The sequence below is a fragment of the Rana temporaria genome, chromosome 6 (assembly GCF_905171775.1).
Source record: "Rana temporaria chromosome 6, aRanTem1.1, whole genome shotgun sequence".
Lineage (NCBI taxonomy): Eukaryota > Metazoa > Chordata > Amphibia > Anura > Ranidae > Rana > Rana temporaria.
The window spans coordinates 1,633,282-1,657,818 of NC_053494.1; the positions used below are offsets into that span (position 1 = coordinate 1,633,282).

General features: G+C 43.3%; 3 protein-coding genes across 3 annotated transcripts; all 3 read left to right on the forward strand.

Annotated features, from left to right (window-relative positions):
• The first annotated feature begins 3,637 nt into the window (after positions 1-3,637).
• Positions 3,638-4,483, forward strand: LOC120942749 (taste receptor type 2 member 40-like). Its single transcript, XM_040355675.1, has one exon. The coding sequence runs from the start codon at positions 3,638-3,640 to the stop codon at positions 4,481-4,483; it is 846 nt and encodes a 281-aa protein (XP_040211609.1).
• Positions 4,484-13,440: 8,957 nt separating this feature from the next.
• LOC120942750 (taste receptor type 2 member 40-like) lies at positions 13,441-14,364 on the forward strand. The gene has a single exon (XM_040355676.1). The coding sequence runs from the start codon at positions 13,441-13,443 to the stop codon at positions 14,362-14,364; it is 924 nt and encodes a 307-aa protein (XP_040211610.1).
• Positions 14,365-20,710: 6,346 nt separating this feature from the next.
• On the forward strand, positions 20,711-21,637 carry LOC120942751 (taste receptor type 2 member 40-like). The gene has a single exon (XM_040355677.1). It carries the CDS (start codon positions 20,711-20,713, stop codon positions 21,635-21,637), a length of 927 nt encoding a protein of 308 aa, XP_040211611.1.
• Positions 21,638-24,537: the final 2,900 nt, after the last annotated feature.

A 24,537-nucleotide genomic window follows, 5' to 3' on the forward strand; every position in this document is an offset into this window, starting at 1 on the left:
AAAAATACCTTTACAACTTCTTTAAAAGTCCCTTATGTGTTTAGTTGGTAATGAGGAATACATCTACCATATTTTTTGCACCATAAGACACACTTCCCTCCCAAAAAATGGGGGAAAATGTCCCTGTGTTTTATGAAGCGAATACTGAGTAGGCACTGCCCCCCTCCCCTGTCGCCGCCACCACTGTCAGAATATTGGAGCTCGTCTTCTCTGTGGAGGAGAGAGGACAGTATGTGAGGTGGATCCTTGCAGGGGCATACCAAGGGGGAGCGGGGGGGGGGTGGCGGTCTGCCCCAGGTGCCAAAACATGGGGGGGATGTCAGTGGCATTGATATGAGGGACCCAGGTCTGTTGACACCCGCCAGATGTGACATCATCCTGAAAGCAGCAAGGGCCCTGGCTGTTTTTTTTTCAGCCTGAACACCCAAACAAACTATGTGCCCGTCCTCCTTCCAACTGCTGCCCGGGTGCATCTGACATTGAGAGCCAGCCAGCCAAAGGGGGTTGTGCATTGTAATGGCAATGTCCTCCACTGCCTGAGGTGAGCTGGTAATATGGGAGTTGGAGGTGTGGGCTGGCATGGTATCCACTGCCCAGTCATCTGAGCTGGGTGTTTGTGTCTGCCCTGCCACCCTGAGCTGATCTGGGAAATGGGGGGGAGGTTGCTGCGTCCACCACCACCCCCCCCCCAAATTATCGGCGCACTACAAGGTAATTATCTCCTAAACGGCGCATGTTTAGGAGATATTTCCACTACCTATAGGTAAGTTTTTTCTAGGTAAATGTCACAATCAGAGGTTTACACCCACTTTAAATTTCATATTTTGATATTTTTTAAACAAAGTTTAACTGACACAGTTTAACCCTTTATTGAAATTTGAAATGCAATCACTTTAGCTGATCGAAAGAGATAGAGGTTGAGAGTGGAGTAACAGCTGAGGACCTAGATGTAGCAGTACCCTGGTTAGGGCTGATGAGTATTGTGGTCCATCTCTCACCCTGCCCAGCCAGGCACACAGTTCACATTTACCCATAGGCAGAAAACCAAAAAAGAGGCCTTGAGCTTCGTTTTTCTTGTTTTATTGAGGAGTATTAAACTTGGATGGGGTAAGGGAGTATGCGATGCCAGCTTTTTTGAAGCACAATGTGCACGGGACTCAACCTATGTACACTCTCTGTATATACACCTCCACACTTCAGCTCCAGGACATCAGCGCTGAGATTTAGGCCTGACACTGGTTCAGCCAAACCTTAACAAATGCCCTTTGCAGGCAGGGACCACGGGCCCCTTTGGTATAGCAAAAATGGAAGTAGGTAGTCCTGGTGCTAGCTGTCCACGTGGCTACTGAGCCCAGCACCACATCTTCAGGCCCTGCCAGCTCTCCTGGCTGCAGCTGCCTCTCTCTCCACTGCCCATGCCATCCCAGTCCACTACTGGATCTGTACCTATCCCAGACTTCTTGCTCCCAGTCCTCTCAGGCGTGCCTCCCCAGACCTCCCCACTCTATGACACTCACCAGCCCCCTTGGCTGCAACCTATTGTTCCTCCCTGGAGACTTGCCTGGCAGTGCTCTCTCCTGCTGTCCTCTCTTGCTCCTCCTGCGCCTCCTGTCCAGGACACCTCCACATGTTCTTAGAAAGCCCCGAGCCCAGGCCAACGTCACCCCCCCATTCCCATACTGGGGAGCTCCCTTTAACCACTTAAGACCCGCTGCACGACTATATACGTCCTCTTTTTGAAGAGGGATATCTCGGTAACGGCAGCAGCTGCTGTAGCAAATTGGATCATGCTTTGCTGTTTTTTTTGCCTTCCTCTGGATCAACTGTGGGTATAGAATTGGGTATATGTGATTTTACGATATTATTATTATTTTATTTCCTATGGTTGAACTTGATGGACTTTTTTCAACCTGACAAACTATGTAACTATGTAACAACCGAGATATCCATCTCTTCAGGTGGCGGTGCTGAAAACGATAATGGTGGTCTCCGCGGCAGATTCGCCACGAGATCTGCCGTTATCGCCGGTGGGAGAGGGCCCCCACTGCCGATCTCCCACGCCCTCTGCCGCTTAGTGGAGCCGTCGGTAGCGGCGGAGGCGATCAGGTCCTTCTTCCTCTGTGGTATGGACATTTCTCCACCAAGAAGAAGAGGATCCCCTTATGAAGGAAGAGGATAAACCCTTCACGCCTTTACAGTCACTCCCCGTCCATAATTTCACATTCCTATAGGGATATTTTAGCGGGGTCTGTGAAGGAATGTAATGAGCATAATGATAAATTAGAAAATGTCTATTCTCTATGCATCTTTACTATACTATAAAGCAGGGCTGGACTGGGACAGAAATTTGGCCCTGGACTTCATCCAGACTGGCCCACTTTGACAGGTCTCTCCCATCACGGCCGGACAACTAGCGCACCCCCCACCCCGGCCACCCAAGCCCCCTTTCCCCCTTCACTAGCCACTAGCCGTTCTACTTTATTAGAGTAGAACGGCTGGTACTGGTACTCTTATAGGCAGTACCAGTGGGGAAGCTAGACATTATTTCACCCGGGGCAAAGAATCAGTTCGGTGCTCCCCCTTATGGGACAAGATTAAGCAGAAGTGAGAAACTCCTAGGCCATAGCTGTTGAGTCAGCTGTCTGTCCTCTCCCCCCCATGCTCCTCTGTCGTCCCCCCTGCTCCTCTGGTTCTCCCCCTGCTCCTTTGTTCCCCCCAGGTGAGTGCTGCGGGGAGGGAGAGACAGAGGAGCGGAGGGGGGCGGCAGTCCACTGTCACTGAAGGTGGCCCACTGAGCCATCGGCCCACCGGGAAACTCCCTGTAGTCCCAATGGCCAGTCCATCCCTGCTATAAGGTCTATATTGCTTTTTCATGTATACCACTGCTGTAATCCTTCCTTACTCAAACCAGCTCCTTATAACACCCCTCCCACAGAGAACACTGGAAGAGACAGAAAATGGCGGATGCCCCCCTCTCCTCCACACATTTAAGAATGCGGAAGTGAAGACAGACCAGAGGGACGACTAAGATTGACATCCCATTTTTGTACTCAGCCAATCAGATGTGATTATTAGTCCCACAATAACATAATAATTATGTATCACGTTGTGTGTAAAAGAGTTTAGCACTGCCTGTAATAAAACATTAGATAAGGAAGTAACGGATCTGCATGGACGTTTCAGAGTCTTACTTTCAAGCGTGCACGCATTGTTATCTAAACTTTACATTTGGAACAGCACTAGAATACATATTAACCCTTTTGTGGTTCACCCACCATCACAATTATACTGAGAGTACATAATGGTCAGTGAGGAATTACCAGCCACTAGTCCAGAGGAGGTTAAATATAATAGAAATGATGGTTTATAAGGTAGAAATGAGTACTTTACATGACGCTGATGAATTTACATGCATCACGATTATGCAAAGTCTACCTGGGAGCCGAATCTGAAGACTATTTCCATAAATCAGTCTTTGCCCACTTCACTCTGTCAGCTTTCACTGGGTGTGTGCCGTCGTTTGTGTCTGGAGCTCACACACCAAAACTAAAACATGTTGTCCCTAAAATTATTTTCCATGTTAATCTGTTCAGTCTTGGGACTGGTCTTGGCAATCCCTTCTAACACTTGTATTGTGATGGGTAATCTGGACATCATCAGGAAGAAAGGGAAGTTGAGTCCCTCCGATGTGATCTTTCTGGGGAAGGGAATTGTGAATATTCTCCTCCAGTGTTTGCTGACTCTACAGGTAATATTCGCTACCTTTTCTAAGGAAGTCTTTTACATTAGAGGAGTATACATATTCTGGAAGGTATCAATTTACTTCCTAAAATATTGCAGCTTCTGGTTGACCTTCTGGCTCTCGGCTCATTACTGTACCAGCATCACCAATCTCAGCTATGGGTTCTTCATCTGGATAAAGAGAATTGTGTCCAATTTCCTGAGTCGCCTTCTATTCCTGACAGCACTTGGGATGTTCATTGTGAGTGTCCCGGGCATCTGGACTTTGAATGTAGACCGTAATATCCAGTCTTCTGAGAACAGTACAGGAGCCTCTAATACCAATGCTGTTTACATTTTCAGTTTTCCCTATTTACTGCCCGTGACCATCCTAGGTGTCGTTCTTCCATTCTGCCTTAGTCTTCTGTGTCTGGTCCTCACTTTCTCCTTTCTGCTCAGACACGTCTGGAGGGTGAAGAATAACGACTCTGGATCAACACGTCCAAATCTTCAGGCTCATGTCACGGCACTGAGGACAATCTTCTTCTTACTTCTCATTATCACCTCCTTCTTTATGTCTCGGTTGATTTTTTTTATTGGAAGGCCCACGAACAACACAGACCCAATAGCTATGGCCAGTTGGGCTTTTCTGTTATTATCTCCATCGGCCGAGGCGGCCATCATCTTCCAGGCCAGCAACAAGCTGAGAAGGATCATTCTGAGAAGATTCTGGACCAGAAGCCGGAGGAACACAGAGACCTAAATATGTAGATCTTATCTTAAAAAAATGTAGTTCAGATGCACGTTTTCCTGTTGATTGAAACTTTACATTTTCTATTTACCAAAACCATTTCCATTTGAAGTATATTGTTCTTTTTTTTATCAAGTAGTCATATTCTGACAGGCATGTACTGACCATCAGGACTACCGGGAGTTTCCCGGTGGGCCAATGGCTCAGGGGGCGGGTTTCAGTGCTGCTCACCTACTCTCCCTGGCTTAGTTATGCAGCACGACTGAATACAGACATGCTCCTCGGGAGTCGGCACTGAGAAGCTCATCATATGATCCGGAAGGAGGGCTCAGGGCAGCTGCAAACAGCTGTGACATAAGCTTCCTCTGCACTCGTTCTCCTGTTCTTTCCTTCTCCCGCTCTCCATCCTGTCTGCTGCTGCAACAGAGAATCTAGATGGAGATCGGGGGAAGGAAAGAGCAGGAGAACGAGTGCAGAGAAAGCTTATGTCACAGCTGTTTACAGCTGCCCTGAGCCCTCCTTCCGGATCATATGATGAGCTTCTCAGTGTCGATTCCCAAGGAGCATGTCTGTATTCAGTCGCACTGCATAACTAAGACATAACTCGCACTGCAGGGGGGGGGCAGAGGAGTGGAGGGAACCAGAGTTGCATGGGGGGGAAGATAGGAGCATATGGGGGACCAGAGCAGCATGAGGGGGTGAGCATATGGAGGACAAGAGCAGCATGGGGGGAAGGGTGAGAGGAGCATATGGGGGACCAGAGAAGCCTGCAAGGGGGATGATCATATGGGGGACCAGAGCAGCATGAGGGGGTGAGAATATGGAGGACAAGAGCAGCATGGGGGGAGGGGAGCATATGAAGGACCAGAGCAGCATGGGGGGAGAGAGGAGCATATGGGTGACCAGAGAAGCCTGCAGGGGGGTGAGCATATTGGGGGACCAGAGCAGCATGGGGGGGAGAGGAGCATATGGGGGAACAGAGCAGCATGGGGGGGTGAGAGGAGCATATGGTGGACCAGAGAAGCCTGCAAGGGGGATGAGGATATGGGGGACCATAGCAGATAGCAGCATAGGGGGGGGAGGAGCATATGGGGGATTAGAGCATCAATAACCTTGTAAAAATGACAGTTAAACAGAACGTCTGTATTTAGATGTTTGTTTTGTCAACAAAACTGGAAACTATGCAAAAAGAAAATATAATGAAAAATGTAATCTTTAGAGAAAAATATACAAGGTGGTTATTGATTCGGGAGAATAAGTATCAATTGTATAACGTTCAATAATTCCATATTTTGGAGAACACAAATGAATACAAGATCAAATCAACAATGACATAATTATCGTATATATACTTGAGTATAAGACAAGTTTTTCAGCCCTTCTTTTAAGCCTGAAAATGCCCCCCTCCTGGCTTATACTCGAGCCAGTGTACCTGAAGTTATTGACAGGCTGCGGGCGTCCATCGTTTAAAACTTGCGGTCTCCTCCTGGTCCCTTCCGTGATAGGCGGAACTCTATCTGTGCTGAGAAACGCCTATCAGGAACCTTCTCTCATCCTCACCCATCCCATCAAACACTGGGCTAGATTCACATAGATCAGCGGATCTTTAGATCTGCGTGACCTATGTGATTTAAGATCCGCCGCCGCAAGTTTGAGAGGCAAGTGGGTAATTCACAAAACACTTACCTCCACACTTGCGGCGGCGGATCGTAAATCCCCCGGCGTAATTCAAATTCCGCGGCTAGGGGGAGTGTAGCATTTAAATCAGGCGCGTCCCCGCGCCGATTTAAATGCGCATGCGCCGTCCGTGAATTTTCCCGGCGTGCATTGCTCCCAATGACGTCGCTAGGATGTCATTGGTTTCGGCGTGAGCGTAACTCGCGTCCAGCGCGTTTGAGAATCGGCGTACGCAAACGACGTAAAAAAAAAATTGGACACGAGAACGACGGCTATACTTAACATTGGCTGCGCCTCATAGAAGCAGGGGTAAGTATATGCCGGGAAAACCGCTACGTAAACATCGTAACAACACTGCGTCGGGCCCGCGTATGTTCGTGAATTGGCGTATCTTGCTGATTTACATATTTCTCAACGTAAATCAGCGAGAACGCCCCCCGCGGCCATTTTTAAATTGCAGTTAAGATCCGACGGTGTAACACAGTTACACCTGTCGGATCTTAGACATATCTATGCGTAACCTGATTCTATGAATCAGGCGCATAGATACGACCGGCCTAAGTCAGAGATATGCCAGTGTATCAGGAGATACACCGTCGTATCTCTATGTGAATCTGGCCCACTGTGTTCAGTGTTCTGCTAAAAATACGTTTCGGCCTAAACTGAGGAAAAAAAATGTTTTTTTTTTATATATTTTTTGGGGATATTTATTATAGGAAAAAGTAAAATATATAGATTTTTTTGTTTATAGCGGAAAAAATAAAAACCACAGAGGTGATCAAATACCACCAAAAGAAAGCTCTATTTGTGGGTAAAAAAAGGACACCAGTTTTGTTTGGGAGCACGACCGCACAATTGTCAGTTAAAGCGACGCAGTGCCGAATCGCAAAAAGGGGCAAGGTCCTTAAAGAGTTACTAAAGGCAAAAATATTTTTTGCTGAAATGACTGTTTACAGGGTATAGAGACATATAGCTAGATTCAGGTAACAGTTACGACGGCGTATCAGTAGATACGCCGTTGTAACTCCGAATCTGCGCTGTTGTATATTTAAGTGTATTCTCAAACTGAGATACGCTTAAATGTTGCTAAGATACGACCGGCGTAAGTCTCCTACGCCGTCGTATCTTAGCTGTCTATTTATGCTGGCCGCTAGGGGCGTGTACGCTGATTTACGCCTAGAATATGTAAATCAGCAAGATACGCCTATTCACCAACGTACGCACGGCCGTCGCAGTAAGGATACGCCGTTTACGTAAGGCGTTTTCAGGCGTAAAGATAAACCACCAAAAAGATGGCGCAGCCAATGTTAAGTATGGACGTCGGAACAGCGTCAAATTTTTCACGTTTTACGTCGTTTGCGTAACTCGTCCGTGAATGGGGCTGGGCGTAAGTTACGTTCATGTCGAAAGCATTGACTATTTGCGACGTGATTTGGAGCGATACGTCCACAGACGGCACATGCGCCGTTCGTTCGAAGCGTCATTTACGTGGGGTCACGATTAATTTACATAAAACACGCCCACCTCTTCCACATTTGAATTAGGTGGGCTTACGCCGGCCAATTTACGCTACGCCGCCGCAACTTACGGAGCAAGTGCTTTGTGAATACTGCACTTGCCTCTCTAAATTGCGGCGGCGTAACGTAAATAACATACGCTACGCCCGCACAAAGTTAAGCCGCCGTACCTGAATCTAGCTAAAAATAGTTAACTGATTCTTTTTAAAAACGATTAAAAATAGATAAAAATCAATCATATAATGTACCTGTAGTTTTTTAGTTTTGTTTTTGCATTTAGTTTCGTTTTAGCATGTTATGCTGTATCTGTGCTGGACAGTGCCGTAGAGCAGTATTGGTTTGAAAACGAAACTAAAATCTCCCAGTACTGTGGTGATCAGGAAACAGACAACCAGGAAGTGTCCAAAACAGAGGAGAATTACAGCAACATCAGAGCAAAAACGAACAATAAGGACATGAAACCAGGACTGCAGTAAGGTAAAGGAAGCTATTTAGCTAAAAAAAAAAATAATCCATTAGTGACCCTTTAACCTGCATAATGGTCCGGGTCTTAAGTGGTTAAAAAAAAAGTAGTTCAGATGCACGTTTTCCTGTTGATTGAAACTTTATATCTTCTATTTACCAAATTCATTTCCATTTGTATTATACTGTTCTTTCATTTTTTTTGTTATCAAGTAGTCATATTCTGAAACATTTTAATAAATTGCTCTACCTTATATTCCTTTTTTGTGTTTTTATACTGTATTTGCATTCTCTCAGGGTTCCTTTTTTCATCTCTCTAGCTCAGCAATCAATACAACCCTGAGAACACGTACAGGCAAGGAGAAGGGGTAAAACAGTTCTCAAGGGGCCAGATCCACATAGATCGGCACGGCGCAGCGTATCAGAGATACGCTGCGCCGCCGTAACTTACTTGGCTTTGTTTCAAATCCTCAAAGATTTTGCGCCGTAAGTTACAGCGGCGTAGTGTATTTCTGGTGGCGGATTTCAAATTGGGCGGGTAGGGTGCGTGTTTCATTTAAATGAAGCGCGTCCCCGCGCCGAATGAACTGCGCATGCGCCGTCCCGAAATTTCCCGGCGTGTATTGCGCTAAATGACGTCGCTAGGGCGTCATTTTTTTAACTTAGACGGGACTTACGTACATTCCGATTCACGGACGACTTACGCAAATATAAAAAAAATTCAAATTTCGATGCGGGAACGACGGCCATACTTAAAATGGCAAATCTAACTATACGCCGCTAAATACCAGCTTTAACTATACGCCGGAAAAAGCAGACTAGACGTAAGAGAATGCGACGGCCACGCGTACGTTCGCGGAGCGTCGGAAATAGCTAATTTGCATACCCGACGCGGAAAACGACGCAAACTCCACCCAGCGGACACCAAAGTATTGCATCTACGATTCGAAGGCGTACGAAGCCGTACGCCTGTCGGATCGAACCCAGATGCCGTCGTATCTTGGTTTGAGGATTCAAACTAAAGATACGACGCGGGAAATTTGAAAGTACGCCGGCGTATCAGTAGATACTCCGGCGTACTCTCACTGTGGATCTGGCCCAAGGTGTTTATGCTTTCTAAGACACTATTGGGGAAATTTTCTCTTACTTGCCATTGTTATTCTCTTTCTCTTTAGAAAATGTATAATGTCCTGAGAAAGACAGACAGATATGAGTGGTTGAATCTGGGTCAGGGTTCAGTGAGTCAGTGCTGGATGACTCATCCTGACAGCTCCTCCGGTGCCTCCTCCCCTGTTTCTGGAACATTGGAGAATGTTCTAGAGCTAGTGGGCAGGAGGTTAGGAAGAGCTGCCTGGAATATTTATGAGGCCCCAGCCAATCCCCACTAGTGGGCTGGAAGTGTGCAGAGTTTACCTCGTAAATAGACATGGGCTATGCCAGCGGGGCAGTCAGGTGGTAGATAGACATATAGTGCTGAGGAGGCTGTCGTGGCCCCTGAGGTGCATCCCTAGTCTGGGCGGTGGGGTCCTGCTTGGGTGCTGGAAGGATCCTGCCATAACACACAGGAGGAAGCCCTTCCTGGAGGCATGGGAGCAAGAGAGGACAGCGCTGCTGGGGACCAACAAGGGGGGAGACTGCCGCATGTAGCCGGTCTTCCCAAAGACAGCGGTGTGCTTAACCACTTTAGCCCTGGACCATATTGCTGGTCAAAGACCGTGGCCACTTTTTGCGATTCGGCACTGCGTCGCTTTAACTGACAATTGTGCGGTTGTGCGACGTGCAAACCGAGTCAGGATTTTAAAAAATACACAGCGCTCGTATTGCTCAATGCTCGTTAACCACGTTACTCGCAATCCGAGGTTCCACTGTACTATGATTTCAAGGTGTCATCTATGTTACTTGGTACCTGCAAGCCAATATTTTCTGCAATGCAAATGGGGTGCGTTGTCTTGTCCCCCCCCTGACACAGTTTGATCCCAGATGGGGTGTCTGGGGGTGGAGTATCACTCTTCATCCTATAGTATGGGCTATTTAGCTCACATATGCTTATCAATTGGTTATGCCATTCGCCTCTATTCCAATGAAGATCCCCACTCTGTCTCAGTGTATGACGTGATCTGATTACTTGTACCTTTCTATTTTTGTTCATGTGGAAAAACTTCAATAAAAACTCGTTGAAATTATAATAGTCAGCAAAAGACAAACAGCCACCAGCTGAAGTGGTTAAGTACGTCGGTATAATGGAAAATATAAAAAGATTGTTTACACAGTGTACTCCGTGCTTTAGATGTCGGCATTGGAATGAAATCCATCATGTTTATGCAAAGTCACTCATGAGACGGATCTCTGAAGACTATTTCCATAATTCCAACTCTAATTCTATCATTCTGTCTGCTATCACTGGACGTGTCCCGTCATCTCTGTCCGGAGATCACACCAAACCTCAACATGATGTCTCCAGATGACTTATCCATTGTAATCTCCTCAGTCTTGGGACTGGTCTTGGCAATCCCTTCTAACACTTGTATTGTGATGGGTAATCTGGACATCATCAGAAAGAAAGGGAAGTTGAGTCCCTCCGATGTGATCTTTCTGGGGAAGGGAATTGTGAATATTCTCCTCCAGTGTGTGATGAGTCTACGGGGAATGCTCTTCGTCTTTCATCCAGCAGACCGATACATTGTAAAATTACGTGTATTTGTGAGCATATTAGTTTACTTCCTGACATATTACAACTTCTGGTTGAGCTTCTGGCTCTCGGCTCAGAAGGATTTCATTTTCCCATACAGTATTCAGAATTTGTGAAAGACCCCCCCCCCCCAAACCATATATTTTCTGAAAGCATAGGACCAGTAGAATAAAAAGAAGGTACTGCTGATTTTTTAGGCCCTTTGGTTTTTGCGCAAATGTTTATCAAATCTATATTTTTGCAAAAAATACACTAAAACCATTATTAGCAGATAAAAACACAGCTAATTTTACACTACTCCTGCTAAATTTCAACTAAATATAAAAGCTTAAACTGTATGGAGCTAAAACATAACAAATATTTGTAATTTTTACAGTGCGCCTTTTGCAAAAATTGTTAAAGTTTAACGTAGGCAAAAATGTAAATATACAGTATTCTCTAAAAATCTGATGGTTTTAATTTTTCCCTTACCGTATTCAGAATTAGTGAATGACCCCCTAAACCATATATTTTCTAAAAGCATAGGACCAGTAGAATAAAAAGAAGGTGCAACTGATTTTTTAGACCTTGCCGTATTTGCACAAATGTTTATCAAAACAATACTTTTGCTAAAAATACACTAAAACCATTATTATCAGATCAAAACACAGCTAATTTTTCAAAATTCCTATTAATCCCTACTAAATATAAAAGCGTAACCTGTATGGAGTTAATATATAACAAACATTTGTAAATTTTAAATTGCGCCTTTTTGCAAAATAGTGAAGATCGAACGTACCCAAACATTTCTCAAAAAATCTGTAGGTTTTCATGTTTCACCTACAGCTTTCAGAGTTTGTAAAAGACCACCTATACTATATCTTTTCTGAAAGCATATGACCTATGAAATAAAAAGAAGGTGCTACTGATTTTTTAGACCTTGCCGTATTTGCACAAATGTTTATCAAAACAATACTTTTGCTAAAAATACACTAAAACCATTATTAGCAGATAAAACAACAGCTAATTTTACAAAATTCCTTCTAAATTCCAACTAGATATTAAAGCTTAACCTGTATGGAGTTAAGACATAATAAATATTTGTAATTTTTACATTGTGCCTTTTTTGCATCAAATTGAACGTACGCAAAAATGTACATATACAAATGTCTCCAAAAATCTGAAGGTTTTCATTTTTCCCTTACAGTATTAAAAATTTATGAAAAACCCCCCAAACCATATATTTTCTGAAAGCATAGGACCTCTAGAATAAAAAGAAGGTGCTACTGATTTTTAAGGCCTCATGATATTTGCGCAAATGTTTACCAAAGCAATATTTTCACAAAAAAATACACTAAAATCATTATTAGCAGATACAAACACAGCAAATTTTACAAAATTTTACAAGCTTAACCTGTATTCAGTTAATAAATAACAAATATTTGTCAATTTTAAATTGCGCCTTTTAGAGAAATAGTGAAAATCTGAGGTACGCAAAAGTTTCTTCTGAAATCTGGAGGTTTTCCTTTTTCACCTACAGCTTTCAGAATTTGTAAAAGATCCCCCAAACCATACATCTTCTGAAAGCACATGGCCAGTAGAATAGAAATAAGGTGCTACTGATTTTTTAGGCAGCACAATATTTGCGCAAATGTTTATCAAAAAACAATATTTTTGCTAAAAATACACTAACATCATTAATAGTGTACATAAACACAACATAACTTGCAAAATTCCACTTGAGTCTGGTATGGATTTTAAGGGGGGCGTCTCATGCAAAACCAAAAAAAATGCTTGAGGTCCCCCAGGAAATCCATAGCAGACCTTTAATGCAAGCATGTGGCCTGGCTGGCTGGAGGAGGGATGTGCAACATGTATGAATTCTATGGTGGCTTCCAATGTTGTGTTTAAAATAAGCTTTTCTGTGGCCATTTTCATCTCTGCAATAAAGCAAAATGCGTCTGTGTGGGGGAATTTCCTGATTGAGAACATGCTACAAGCTGCTCGTGCCTGAATAAAGTTTTACCAAGAAGTGACATCGGGGGGTGCGGTCTCTAGTTTGTTGCCGTAACAGATAAGTAGAACCCTATGAAGGTTACATTGTGGTGTCCTTGTTATTGCAGATCACAGGCTTGTTTCATCGGATGATTCTGGATCGGGCTGCACCAAACCTGGAGGAAGATGAAAATAAAAATATTTATATATAACCCCCCTAATACCCCCTAAATATCCTGAATCCTGAATGTGCCATAAAAAATGAAATTTATAGATAAGGTCACCATGCTTTATTCCAAAATATGGTTTCAGTGTGGAAATAAGAGACGCTATGGTCACTGGAAACTGGAAGATCACAAGTCATAGAACTGAGTGTGCATGATAGTCAATAAGAGACAGACAGCCTCCTGTCCGGAAGTAGTTAATTATTTTAATATAATGGAAATGAGTCAGAGATCGTATTACACGGGATGCTCCATACTTTACATGTGGGCATTGAAATGAAATGCGTCACGCTTATGCAAAGTCAATCATGAGACGGATCTCTGAAGACTATTTCCATAATTCCAACTCTCATTCTATCATTCTGTCTGCTATCACTGGACGTGTCCCGTCATCTCTGTCCGGAGATCACACCAAACCTCAACGTGATGTCTCCATACTCCTTCTTAATTGTAGTCTGTTCAGTCTTGGGACTGGTCTTGGCAATCCCTTCTAACACTTGTATTGTGATGGGTAATCTGGACATCATCAGAAAGAAAGGGAAGTTGAGTCCCTCCGATGTGATCTTTCTGGGGAAGGGAATTGTGAATATTCTCCTCCAGTGTGTGATGAGTCTACATGGAATGCTCTTTGTCTTGTGTCCAGCAGTCTTTTATGTTACAGAAGTCAGTGGATTTGTGAACACATCAGTGTTCTTCCTATTCTATTACAGCTTCTGGTTGACCTTCTGGCTCTCGGCTCATTACTGTACCAGCATCACCAATCTCAGCTATGGGTTCTTCATCTGGATAAAGAGAATTGTGTCCAATTTACTGAGTCACCTTCTATTCCTGACAGCACTTGGGATGTTCATTGTGAGTGTCCCGTGGTTCTGGGCTGTGTATGCAGGAAGACTTCTCCAGTCTTCTGAGAACAGTACAGAAGCTTCTAGTAACAGTTCCCATGACCTGTTTTCCTATTATGTGTCTGCAAACACCCTAGGCATCTTTCTTCCATTCTTCCTTAGTCTTCTGTGTCTGGTCCTCACTTTCTCCTTTCTGCTCAGACACGTCTGGAGGGTGAAGAATAACGACTCGGGATCAACACGTCCAAATCTTCAGGCTCATGTCACGGCACTGAGGACAATCTTCTTCTTACTTCTCATTTCCACATGTGTATGCATGTCTCGGATGGACATTTTTCTTCTAAATTCCCCACTGACAATATTATTTTGGGCTTTACAATCCTTATCCCCATCGGCTGAGGCCGCCGTCATCTTCCAGGCCAGCAACAAGCTGAGAAGGATCATTCTGAGAAGACTCTGGACCAGAAGCCTGAGGAACCCAGAGACTAAAAATGTAGAGGATCCTTAATTTGAATGTCTAAATATATATTATAATGTGTTAGATTGATAGTGTGATAGGGATCAACTTAAAGGGTTAGTTTACCCTGTAATGGGCATCTGTAGATAAAAACAAACTGCGCAGCTCTGTCCAAAGTTGACGAATGTCCTTGATATACGTGTTGCCTATCTTCTGTCATGTTTAAATTGCTATCTGTGTTCCTCACTTGACTGCTCGCTCCGGTGTTGCTGTGCGGTGTTGGTGCTGTGAGGTGAGCAATAATGACTCACTTAGCGCCTTCCAACAACATCCTGGGAGTATTCACGACAGGCTTCAGGAGGTATGTAAATGGCAACACTTATAGCAAGGGCAATATTCAAATTTAGTCAGAGCCGCTCAATTTGTTTTTATCTACAGATGCCCGTTATCTGCATTGAAAGTTTTGTGCTAAAGGTGAACTAACCCTTTAAGGACAAATATTTTAGCTTTGTATGGAGTGTGGAAGGGATATCTTTACTGTGATGTTTTAATTGCTGTCTGTGTTCCTCACTTGGGTCGCTCTTCTCAGCTTGTCCCAGTGATCATTGTCACTGGGGCTGAAGATGATGAGAAAACCTTAATTTTGGAGTTGTCAGCAGAGCTCTAAAAACTCTTATAAAGCCCAGCCCAATTTGCTCCAACTCGGAACAATTTCTTACTGATCCTCAAAGGCAGCGGTCAGTTAGCAGATGGGCCAAAAAGGCTGCACTGCACCCCCTGTTTTGGTGGGGCCCCAAAGCACCCTTTCCATGTTAAGGGCATGTGGCCTGGTACAATTCAGGAGGGGGGAGGGCACCCCTCCTTTCCTGCGGCCTGCCAGGTTGCATGCTTGGATAAGGGTCTGGTGTGGATTTTGGGGGCACGCCTTTTTTTTACATTTTGGTGTGGAGTTCCCCTTAATATCAATACCAGACCTGAAGGGCCAGGTAATGGACGATTTTCATACATTTTTTTATGTTTCTTTATTTTGTAGTTGAAATAATAGATTTATCCAGCAGATTCAAGGTTTAAAAGAAACCAGAGGCAACACTCTAGAGACTAAATGAGCAATACAAACAAGATTCCTGTTGGAGAAGGAGAGTTTTATTACTCAAATGGCATTTTAGTTTTGGTACTGGAATACCAGAGTAACTGACGTACAAAAAAAAATATAAACATTTAAATGCCAACATGAAGCAGTTTCTTTTTGAATGTCATTTTAGCCAGCACGTACAGCTTTCAGAGTTTGTAAAAGGCCCCCCAGACCACATCTTTTCTGAAAGCATATGACCTCTGGAATAAAAATAAGGTGCTACTGATGTTTTAGACCCTGCAGTAATTGTGCAAATGTTTATCAAAACAATATTTTTGCTAAAAATACACTAAAACCATTATTAGCAGATAAAACACACCTAATTTTACAAAATTCCTGCTAAACCCCTATTAAATATAAAAGCTTAACCTGTATGGAGTTAATACATAACAAATATTTGTAAATTTTAAATTGAGCCTTTTTGCAAAATGGTGAAAATCAAACGTACCCAAAAATTTCTCTAAAAATATGGAGGTTTTTTATTTTTCACGTACAGCTTTCAGAGTTTGTAAAAGCCCCCCCCCCCCCATACCAAATCTTTTCCAAAAGCATATGACCTCTGAAATAAAAAGAAGGCGCTACTGATTTTTTAGGCCCCGTGGTATTTGCGCAAATGTTTATCAAAACAATATTTTTGTCAAGAATACACTAAAATCATTATTAGAAGATAAAAACACAGCAAATTTTTACAAAATTTCCTGCTAAATTCCAACGAAATATAAAAGTTTAACCTGTATGGAATTAATACATTACAAATATTTGTAAATGTTACATTTTGCGCCTTTTTTCAAAATGGTTAGACTTGAACGTATGCAAAAATTTAAATATACGAATTTCTCAAAAAATCTAGAGGTTTTCATTTTTCCCTTACAGTATTCAGAATTTGTGAAAGACCCCCCAAATCATATATTTTCTGAAAGCATAGGAATCTGAGGAATACAAATGTTTCTTAGAAAATCTGGAGGTTTTCCTTTTTCACTTACAGCTTTCAGAATTTGTAAAAGACCCCCCAACCCCATACATTTTCTGAAAGCACATGGCCAGTAGAATAAAAAGAAGGTGCTACTGATTTTTAAGGCCCCTACGATATTTGCGCAAATGTTTACCAAAGTAATATTTTCGCTAAAAATACACTAAAATCATTATTAGCAGATACAAACACAGCAAATTTTACAAAATTCCTGCTAAATTCCTACTAAATATAAAATCTTAACCTGTATTCAATTAATAAATAACAAATATTTGTAAATTTTAAATTGCACCTTTTGGAGAAATAGTGAAATGTAACTAATTTGTTGAATTTCATTAAAAAACGAGTTTGAAACTAAACAAATTGTACATGTCTAGAAGTGACTCATGCTGATAGTAGAGGAAGGAAGCAGCAGACAGAAATTACACTTAGTGCTCTGGACTGAGGCAAGTACACACTATAGAGGGATATGCTTTGTTCATATTTCATGTCTGAGGTTTACAGCCACTTTAACGTAATTTTTACTGTAGCACATTTTACGCAAGAATTAGAAAAAATATATTTACAGACCCCCCCCCCCCCCAATACATACCTGACCCTTTGAGTCTGGTATGGACTTTAAGAGGGCATCTCATGCAAACCCCCAAAAAATGCTTGAGGCCCCCCAGAAAATCTGTAGCAGACCTTTAATGCAAGCATGTGGAGGAGGGAAGTGCAACATGTATGAATTCTTTGGTGGCTTCCAAGGTTGTGATTAGAATTAGCTCCTCTGTGGCCACTTTCATCTCTGCAATTATTCCCATTGGGGTGAAATGCATTAGTGGGGGGAATTTCCTGAATGAGAACATGTTACATGCTGCTTGTGCCTGAATAAAGTTTTACCGAGAAGTGACATCATCGGGGGTGCGGTCTCTAGTTTGTTGCAGTAACAGATAAATAGAACCCTATGAAGGTTACCATTGTGGTGTCCTTTTTATCGCAGATCACAGGCTTGTTTCATCGTATGACTCTGGATGGGGCCGCAGCAATCCTGGAGGAAGATGAATATAAAAATATTTCTTGATAACCCCCTTTAAAATCCTGAATCCTGAATGTGCTATAACAAATGAAATGTATAGATAAGGTCACCATGCTTTATTCCCGAGATGTAGTTTTGGTGTAGAGATAAGAGACGCTGTGGTCACTGGAAACTGGAAGATCAAAAGTCATAGTACTGAGTGTATATAATAGTCATAGTACTGAGTGTATATAATAGTCATAGTACTGAGTGTATATAATAATCATAGTACTGAGTGTATATAATAGTCATAGTACTGAGTGTATATAATAATCATAGTACTGAGTGTATATAATAGTCATAGTACTGAGTGTATATAATAGTCATAGTACTGAGTGTATATAATAGTCATAGTACTGAGTGTATATAATAATCATAGTACTGAGTGTATATAATAATCATAGTACTGAGTGTATATAATAGTCATAGTACTGAGTGTATATAATAATCATAGTACTGAGTGTATATAATAATCATAGTACTGAGTGTATATAATAATCATAGTACTGAGTGTATATAATAGTCATAGTACTGAGTGTATATAATAGTCATAGTACTGAGTGTATATAATAGTCATAGTAATGAGCAGGGGCGTAACTAGAAATCACAGGGCCCCATAGCAAAATGGGGTATGGGGCCCCCCCAGAGCCGCCCTAGTGTCAATGCAGCGTGACCTGTGCCCCATACAGCGTGACCGGTTCCCCATGCAGCGTGACCTGTGCCCCAATGCAGCGTGACCTGTGCCCCAATGCAGCGTGGCCTGCCTGTGCCCAATACAGCCTGGCCTGCCTGTGCCCCATACAGAGTGACTGTGCCCTATACAGCATTGCCTCTGCCCAATGCGGCATGAACTGTGCTCAATGCAGCCTGGCCTGCCTGTGCCCAATAAAGTCTGAACTGCCTGTGCCCCATACAGCCTGGCCTGCCTGTGCCCAATACAGCCTCACCTGTGCAGAGGAAGAGGCAAGCCGGCCGGATCAGCAGAGAGCGGGATTTCCCGCTGTAATAGCTTTCATTTGAATTTCCCGTCTTCCCGGGGCTCATCGTCACATAGCCCCACCTCTTAGCCCAACACTGGAAGTTCTAATGAAAGCTATTACAGCGGGCAATTCCGCTCTCTGCTGATACGGACAGCTCGCCTCTTCCTCTCCTCTCTCTTCCCCTGGCTGGGAGACCATGCCGGCGATCAGGGCCAGTGCAAGGATTTTTGCCAACTCAGGCGAAGGTGCATTTTGCTGCCCGTAACCCGTGCGCGTTATAACGTCTGCAAAGTGCCTCAGTGTGAAAGGGGTCTTAGGCTACTTTCACACTGAGGAGCTTTGCAGGTGCTGCAGCGCTACAAAATAGTGCCTGCAAAGTGCTCTGAAAGACCACACAGATGCAAGCAGCCAATCAAATATAGTACTTGCTCAATATGGATTAAATAAATTAGAATTATGCATAGCCATAGATATAAATAAAGTGATTTGTGCAACAGCAGGTACTACTTGCACAAATCACTTTATTTATGATATCTATGGCTATGCATATTTCTCATTTATTTAATCCATGTTGAGCAAGCACTATACATTTTGGTGGCTTGGCACTGTCTTGCAGTTGGAATCTGGCACACATCATGATGATACAATGCAACATACACATGATAAAAAGCAGAATCAATGCCTATGTGAAATAAAATATTTGCTCAATAACTCAGTTAGCAACATCAACATTTCCAGGAAGAAAAAAATTGAATAGATCTACTTTCCTAGTGAATTACTAGCTTTCTCCTCTGTGTTTTTCTGCTGGAATAGGTGGCAGCTGTCCCTGACACACACACATGATTCATGGTACCTGGCTGGCCTAACCTGCTGCTGCCTGGGCCTGGCTTTGGGGTTTCCGGTTCCCCTAATAGCAAAGTCTCCTCACCTGTCCAGGCTCAGTCCTCCACATGATGGGTACGAGATGAAGTCAAACAAGGCGCGCAGAGGAGGGTAGGCTCCGCCTACTCTAGCTACCCAGCCGAATGACGCTAGTTTGGACGATCACACTATTCACCAAGCATGGGGGCGCCTGTCAACTCGGCTCCTCCATGCTGACAGCTGCTGAGCTAATTTTTTTTTTTGCAGGTGAAAATGTGCTGTGCCGTGCCGCCGCCAGGGCTTGCGGGAGACGGACGCAGCCATAGAAGGACGAGTGGGAATCATTTTAGGAGCATGGAGGTTTTTTTCATGCCGCACCCCCTCCCCCATAGCGCCGATGGTACTTCCCAACATGCATATCACATACACAGACACATTTTCTCTACTGCGGCAGCGGTGGAAAAAAAAAAAAAAAGAAAGACTCGGTCAATTTTCCGATGCTCTTATCCTCACCGGGCCCCCCTGATCCTCACTCAGCTGCGGGCCCCATAGCGCCCGCGTGGGTCGCTATGGCGGTAGTTCCGCCACTGGTACTGAGTGTATATAATAATCATAGTACTGAGTGTATATAATAGTCATAGTACTGAGTGTATATAATAATCATAGTACTGAGTGTATATAATAGTCATAGTACTAAGTGTATATAATAATCATAGTACTGAGTGTATATAATAATCATAGTACTGAGTGTATATAATAATCATAGTACTGAGTGTATATAATAATCATAGTACTGAGTGTATATAATAATCATAGTACTGGGTGTATATAATAGTCATAGTACTGAGTGTATATAATAATCATAGTACTGAGTGTATATAATAATCATAGTACTGAGTGTATATAATAGTCATAGTACTGAGTGTATATAATAATCATAGTACTGAGTGTATATAATAATCATAGTACTGAGTGTATATAATAATCATAGTACTGAGTGTATATAATAGTCATAGTACTGAGTGTATATAATAGTCATAGTACTGAGTGTATATAATAGTCATAGTACTGAGTGTATATAATAGTCATAGTACTGAGTGTATATAATAATCATAGTACTGAGTGTATATAATAATCAATAAGAGACAAACAGCCTCCAGTCCTGAAGTGGTGAATTATTTCAATATAATGGAAATGAGTCAGAGATTGTATTACACGGGATGCTCCGTACTTTACATGTCGGCATTGAAATGAAATGCGTCACATTTATGCAAAGTCACTCATGAGACGGATGTCTGAAGACTTTTTCCATAATTCCAACTCTAATTCTATCATTCTGTCTGCTATCACTGGACGTGTCCCGTCATCTCTGTCCGGAGATCACACCAAACCTCAACATGATGTCTCCGGACTCCTTATCTATGTTAGTCTCTTCAGTCTTGGGACTGGTCTTGGCAATCCCTTCTAACACTTGTATTGTGATGGGTAATCTGGACATCATCAGAAAGAAAGAGAAGTTGAGTCCCTCCGATGTGATCTTTCTGGGGAAGGGAATTGTGAATATTCTATTCCAGTGTGTGATGAGTCTACAGATGATACTCTATGTCTTGTGTCCAGCAGTCATTTATGTTACAAAAGTCCGTGGATTTATGCACACATCACTTTTCTTCCTAACCTATTACAACTTCTGGTTGACCTTCTGGCTCTCGGCTCATTACTGTACCAGCATCACCAATCTCAGCTATGGGTTCTTCATCTGGATAAAGAGAATTGTGTCCAATTTCCTGAGTCACCTTCTATTCCTGACAGCACTTGGGATGTTCATTGTGACTCTCCCGTGGTTTTGGGCTGTGTATGCAGAAAGTCCTTTCCAGTCTTCTGAGAACAGTACAGAAGCTTCTAGTAACAGTTACCATGACCTGTTTTCCTATTATGTGTCTGCAAACACCCTAGGCGTCTTTCTTCCATTCTGCCTTAGTCTTCTGTGTCTGGTCCTCACTTTCTCCTTTCTGCTCAGACACGTCTGGAGGGTGAAGAATAACGACTCGGGATCAACACGTCCAAATCTTCAGGCTCATGTCACGGCACTGAGGACAATCTTCTTCTTACTTCTCATTTCTGCATTTGTCTGTGTGTCTCAGATGGACATTTTTCTTAAAAATTCCCCACTGGCAATATTCTGTTGGAATTTACAATTATTATCTCCATCGGCCGAGGCCGCCGTCATCTTCCAGGCCAGCAACAAGCTGAGAAGGATCATTCTGAGAAGATTCTGGACCAGAAGCCAGAGGAACACAGAGACTAAAAATGTAGAGGATCCCTAATTTGAATGTCTAAATATATATTATAACGTTTTAGTTTGATAGTGTGATAGGGATCAACTTTCATGCCTCGTTCACACGACCGGTTTTTCCCATCGGGAAAACTGCAGTGTTTTCCTTTGGCCAGGAAAACTGGCCGAGTGTATGCTCCTTAGCAGTTTTCCTGACAGGAAAACTGCGGTTTAAAAAATAAAAACATGTTCTCTTTTTTCTCGCCGCGAACCGCAGCGTTTTTTTCCTCTCGGTTTTTCTATGGGGAAACACTTCTAGGGAGCATACATACACGGCCGGTTTTCCCGACCAAAGCTCTCCTGGCAGTTTTCCTTTCCTTTTTGACCATCGGGAAAACCGATCGTGTGTACGAGGCATAAGGGTTAGTTTACACTTTGAAGTAATGGGCATTTGTAGATAAAAACAAACTACGCAGCTCTGACCAAATTTGACATACGTGTTGCCTATCTTCTGTCATGTTTTAATTGATATCTGTGTTCCTCACTTGACTGCTCGCTCCGGTGTTGTGCGGTGTTGGTGCTGTGAGGTGAGCAATAATGACTAGGTCTCACTTAGCGACTTCCTAGCAACATCCTGGGAGTATTCCAGACAGGCTTGAGGAGGTATGTAAATGGCTACACTTAGAGTAAGGGCAATATTTAAATTTAGTCAGAGCCGCTCAATTTGTTTTTATCTACAGATGCCCGTTATCTGCATAAGAAAATTTGTACTAAAGGTGAACTAACCTTTTAAGGCAAATCTTGTGTGGAAGGGTTATCTCTCCTGTCATGAATATGAAAAACTAAAAGATTGGGACTTTATGTGAGGCGCCGGTTATTAGCCGAGCACCTCCATCCCCGATGATTGAACAGAAAAAGCAATCTAAGCATATAATTTTATACTGCCAACTTTGAACCTTTAAACTATGTGGGTTTACAGGGGTGTAGCTATTGAGTATCCCTTCACACTGTTACCCACACTGACTTGCTTGGTTGTGCTATGCAATGGGTGGGATGTGGCTGAGCTTATTGGTCCTGGCCCGGTCTTCTCAGTCCTGGGAGCTGCGATTTGCTCCTGGGCTCTCCCCTCCCCCTTTCCTGGGTCACATGGGAGGCTGGGGAGATGCCCATTTGCGCATCAACATCACGTCTCCGGTGTCATGCACGCTGCGTCACCTCTGTGGCGCTGGCGTGCTTGCCCTGTTGTTTTCCATCTCTGCGTTTCCACGAGGTGGCTGGCGCTGGAACGGCAGGCAGCTTCCGCTGCTCCATTGTCTGGCGCCAGCTCCTCTTCTCATTGGCCGCCGAGCGTGCCGTTAGTGGATCCTTCCCCTATACCTGCAGTGAGTATAATTACTCCCTCCGGTTTAGTTGGTTCCCTTATAGTGGACACTTCCATGGATATGTTTGCAGCACCGATTTTTATAGCCCACACCAATTTAGGTAATCTTTTTGATCTTCGTTGCCACTTTACCCTGCTACCCTTCTATACTCTTTTTACTATTGGACACAACTCTTCCTTTTGTTTATGGTATATTACCTCAGCATTGGGGCTGGTTTACTAGTTACATTGTTATCACAATGTATCATACCTCACACTACTTTATATACCACACCGTCTTCACTTATTGGTCCCTGCTACATTCCACTTTTTCCTCTAGCCATTTTTTATTATTATATATATTTTTTGGATACTTCATGTTTTTTTTTATCATTATACACTTTGGGCCAGATTCACAAAAGAGATACGACGGCGTATCTCCTGATACACCGTCGTATCTCTGTGTTCCGGCCGTCCTAACTATGCTAGAATCAGTTACGCATAGCTAGCCCTAAGATCCGACAGGTGTAATTGAATTATACTGTCGGATCTTAAGGATGCAATTCTAGGCCGGCCGCTAGGTGGCGAGGCCATTGCGGTCGGCGTAGAATATGCAAATGAATAGTTACGGCGATCCACGAACGTCCGCGCTGCCCGTCGATCTAACTTTACGTAGTTTCCATCGAGTTATGCCGCGTAAAATTAGGGCTGATTTAAATGGTGCCCGCCCCATTTGAATTGGGCGGGCTTGCGCCGAGCGCATTTACGTTACACCGCCGCAAGTTTACAGGTAAGAGTTCTGAGAATCCGGCACTTACGCTGTAAACCTGTGGCGGCGTAACGTAAATCACATACGTTACGCTGCCGTGGAGCAACGTAATTCTATGTGAATCTGGCCCTTTGTTCCTTTATAGATGGTTACACCTACAAAAGACTTATCCACAATCTTTACCCATGGAGGTCCCTCTCTGGGAACCCCAAATTTTTACCAGATTTCCAGCCTGCATGGTGGGGCTAATCCACCTCAGCTCCCGGGGGCTGTTGTTCCTCCGGCCGGGCCCCCTGCCATAGGCCCGGCATAGGCATAGGCCCAGTCATAGGCATATCTGTATGTTACCTTAGGAATTGTTATTGCTCTATTTCTCCCTCCTTCCCCACACATAGATTCAATATATCAATCTACCCTAAATCGTATTGCTTGGATATTTATAGACTTCTACCTCATATCTGCTCCTGAAGAGTGGCAGTAGCCACGAAACGCGTTGAGCCAATAAGATGCCTCCTCACATACATACTGCTACTGCATCACCTACTACCTCATACATCGATTGGAATTCACCAACCAATCACGGTCATAACTACTATGGAGATATATTTTAAGGAAACTGGTTCCGTATAATAATTTTTACAAAATGTACCAAATATGCCTACTGTGAGCCAATAGACGCATACATATGGTAATACCATTACTACCAACCAGTTCCTATACCGAGTGGACTGTGCCAGCATATGCAAGTTTTACTTTTTACCATGGAGACACGCTTCAATGAATTGGCCTCCCCCTTTTTCACAGTTTTTATATATGAGCCGAA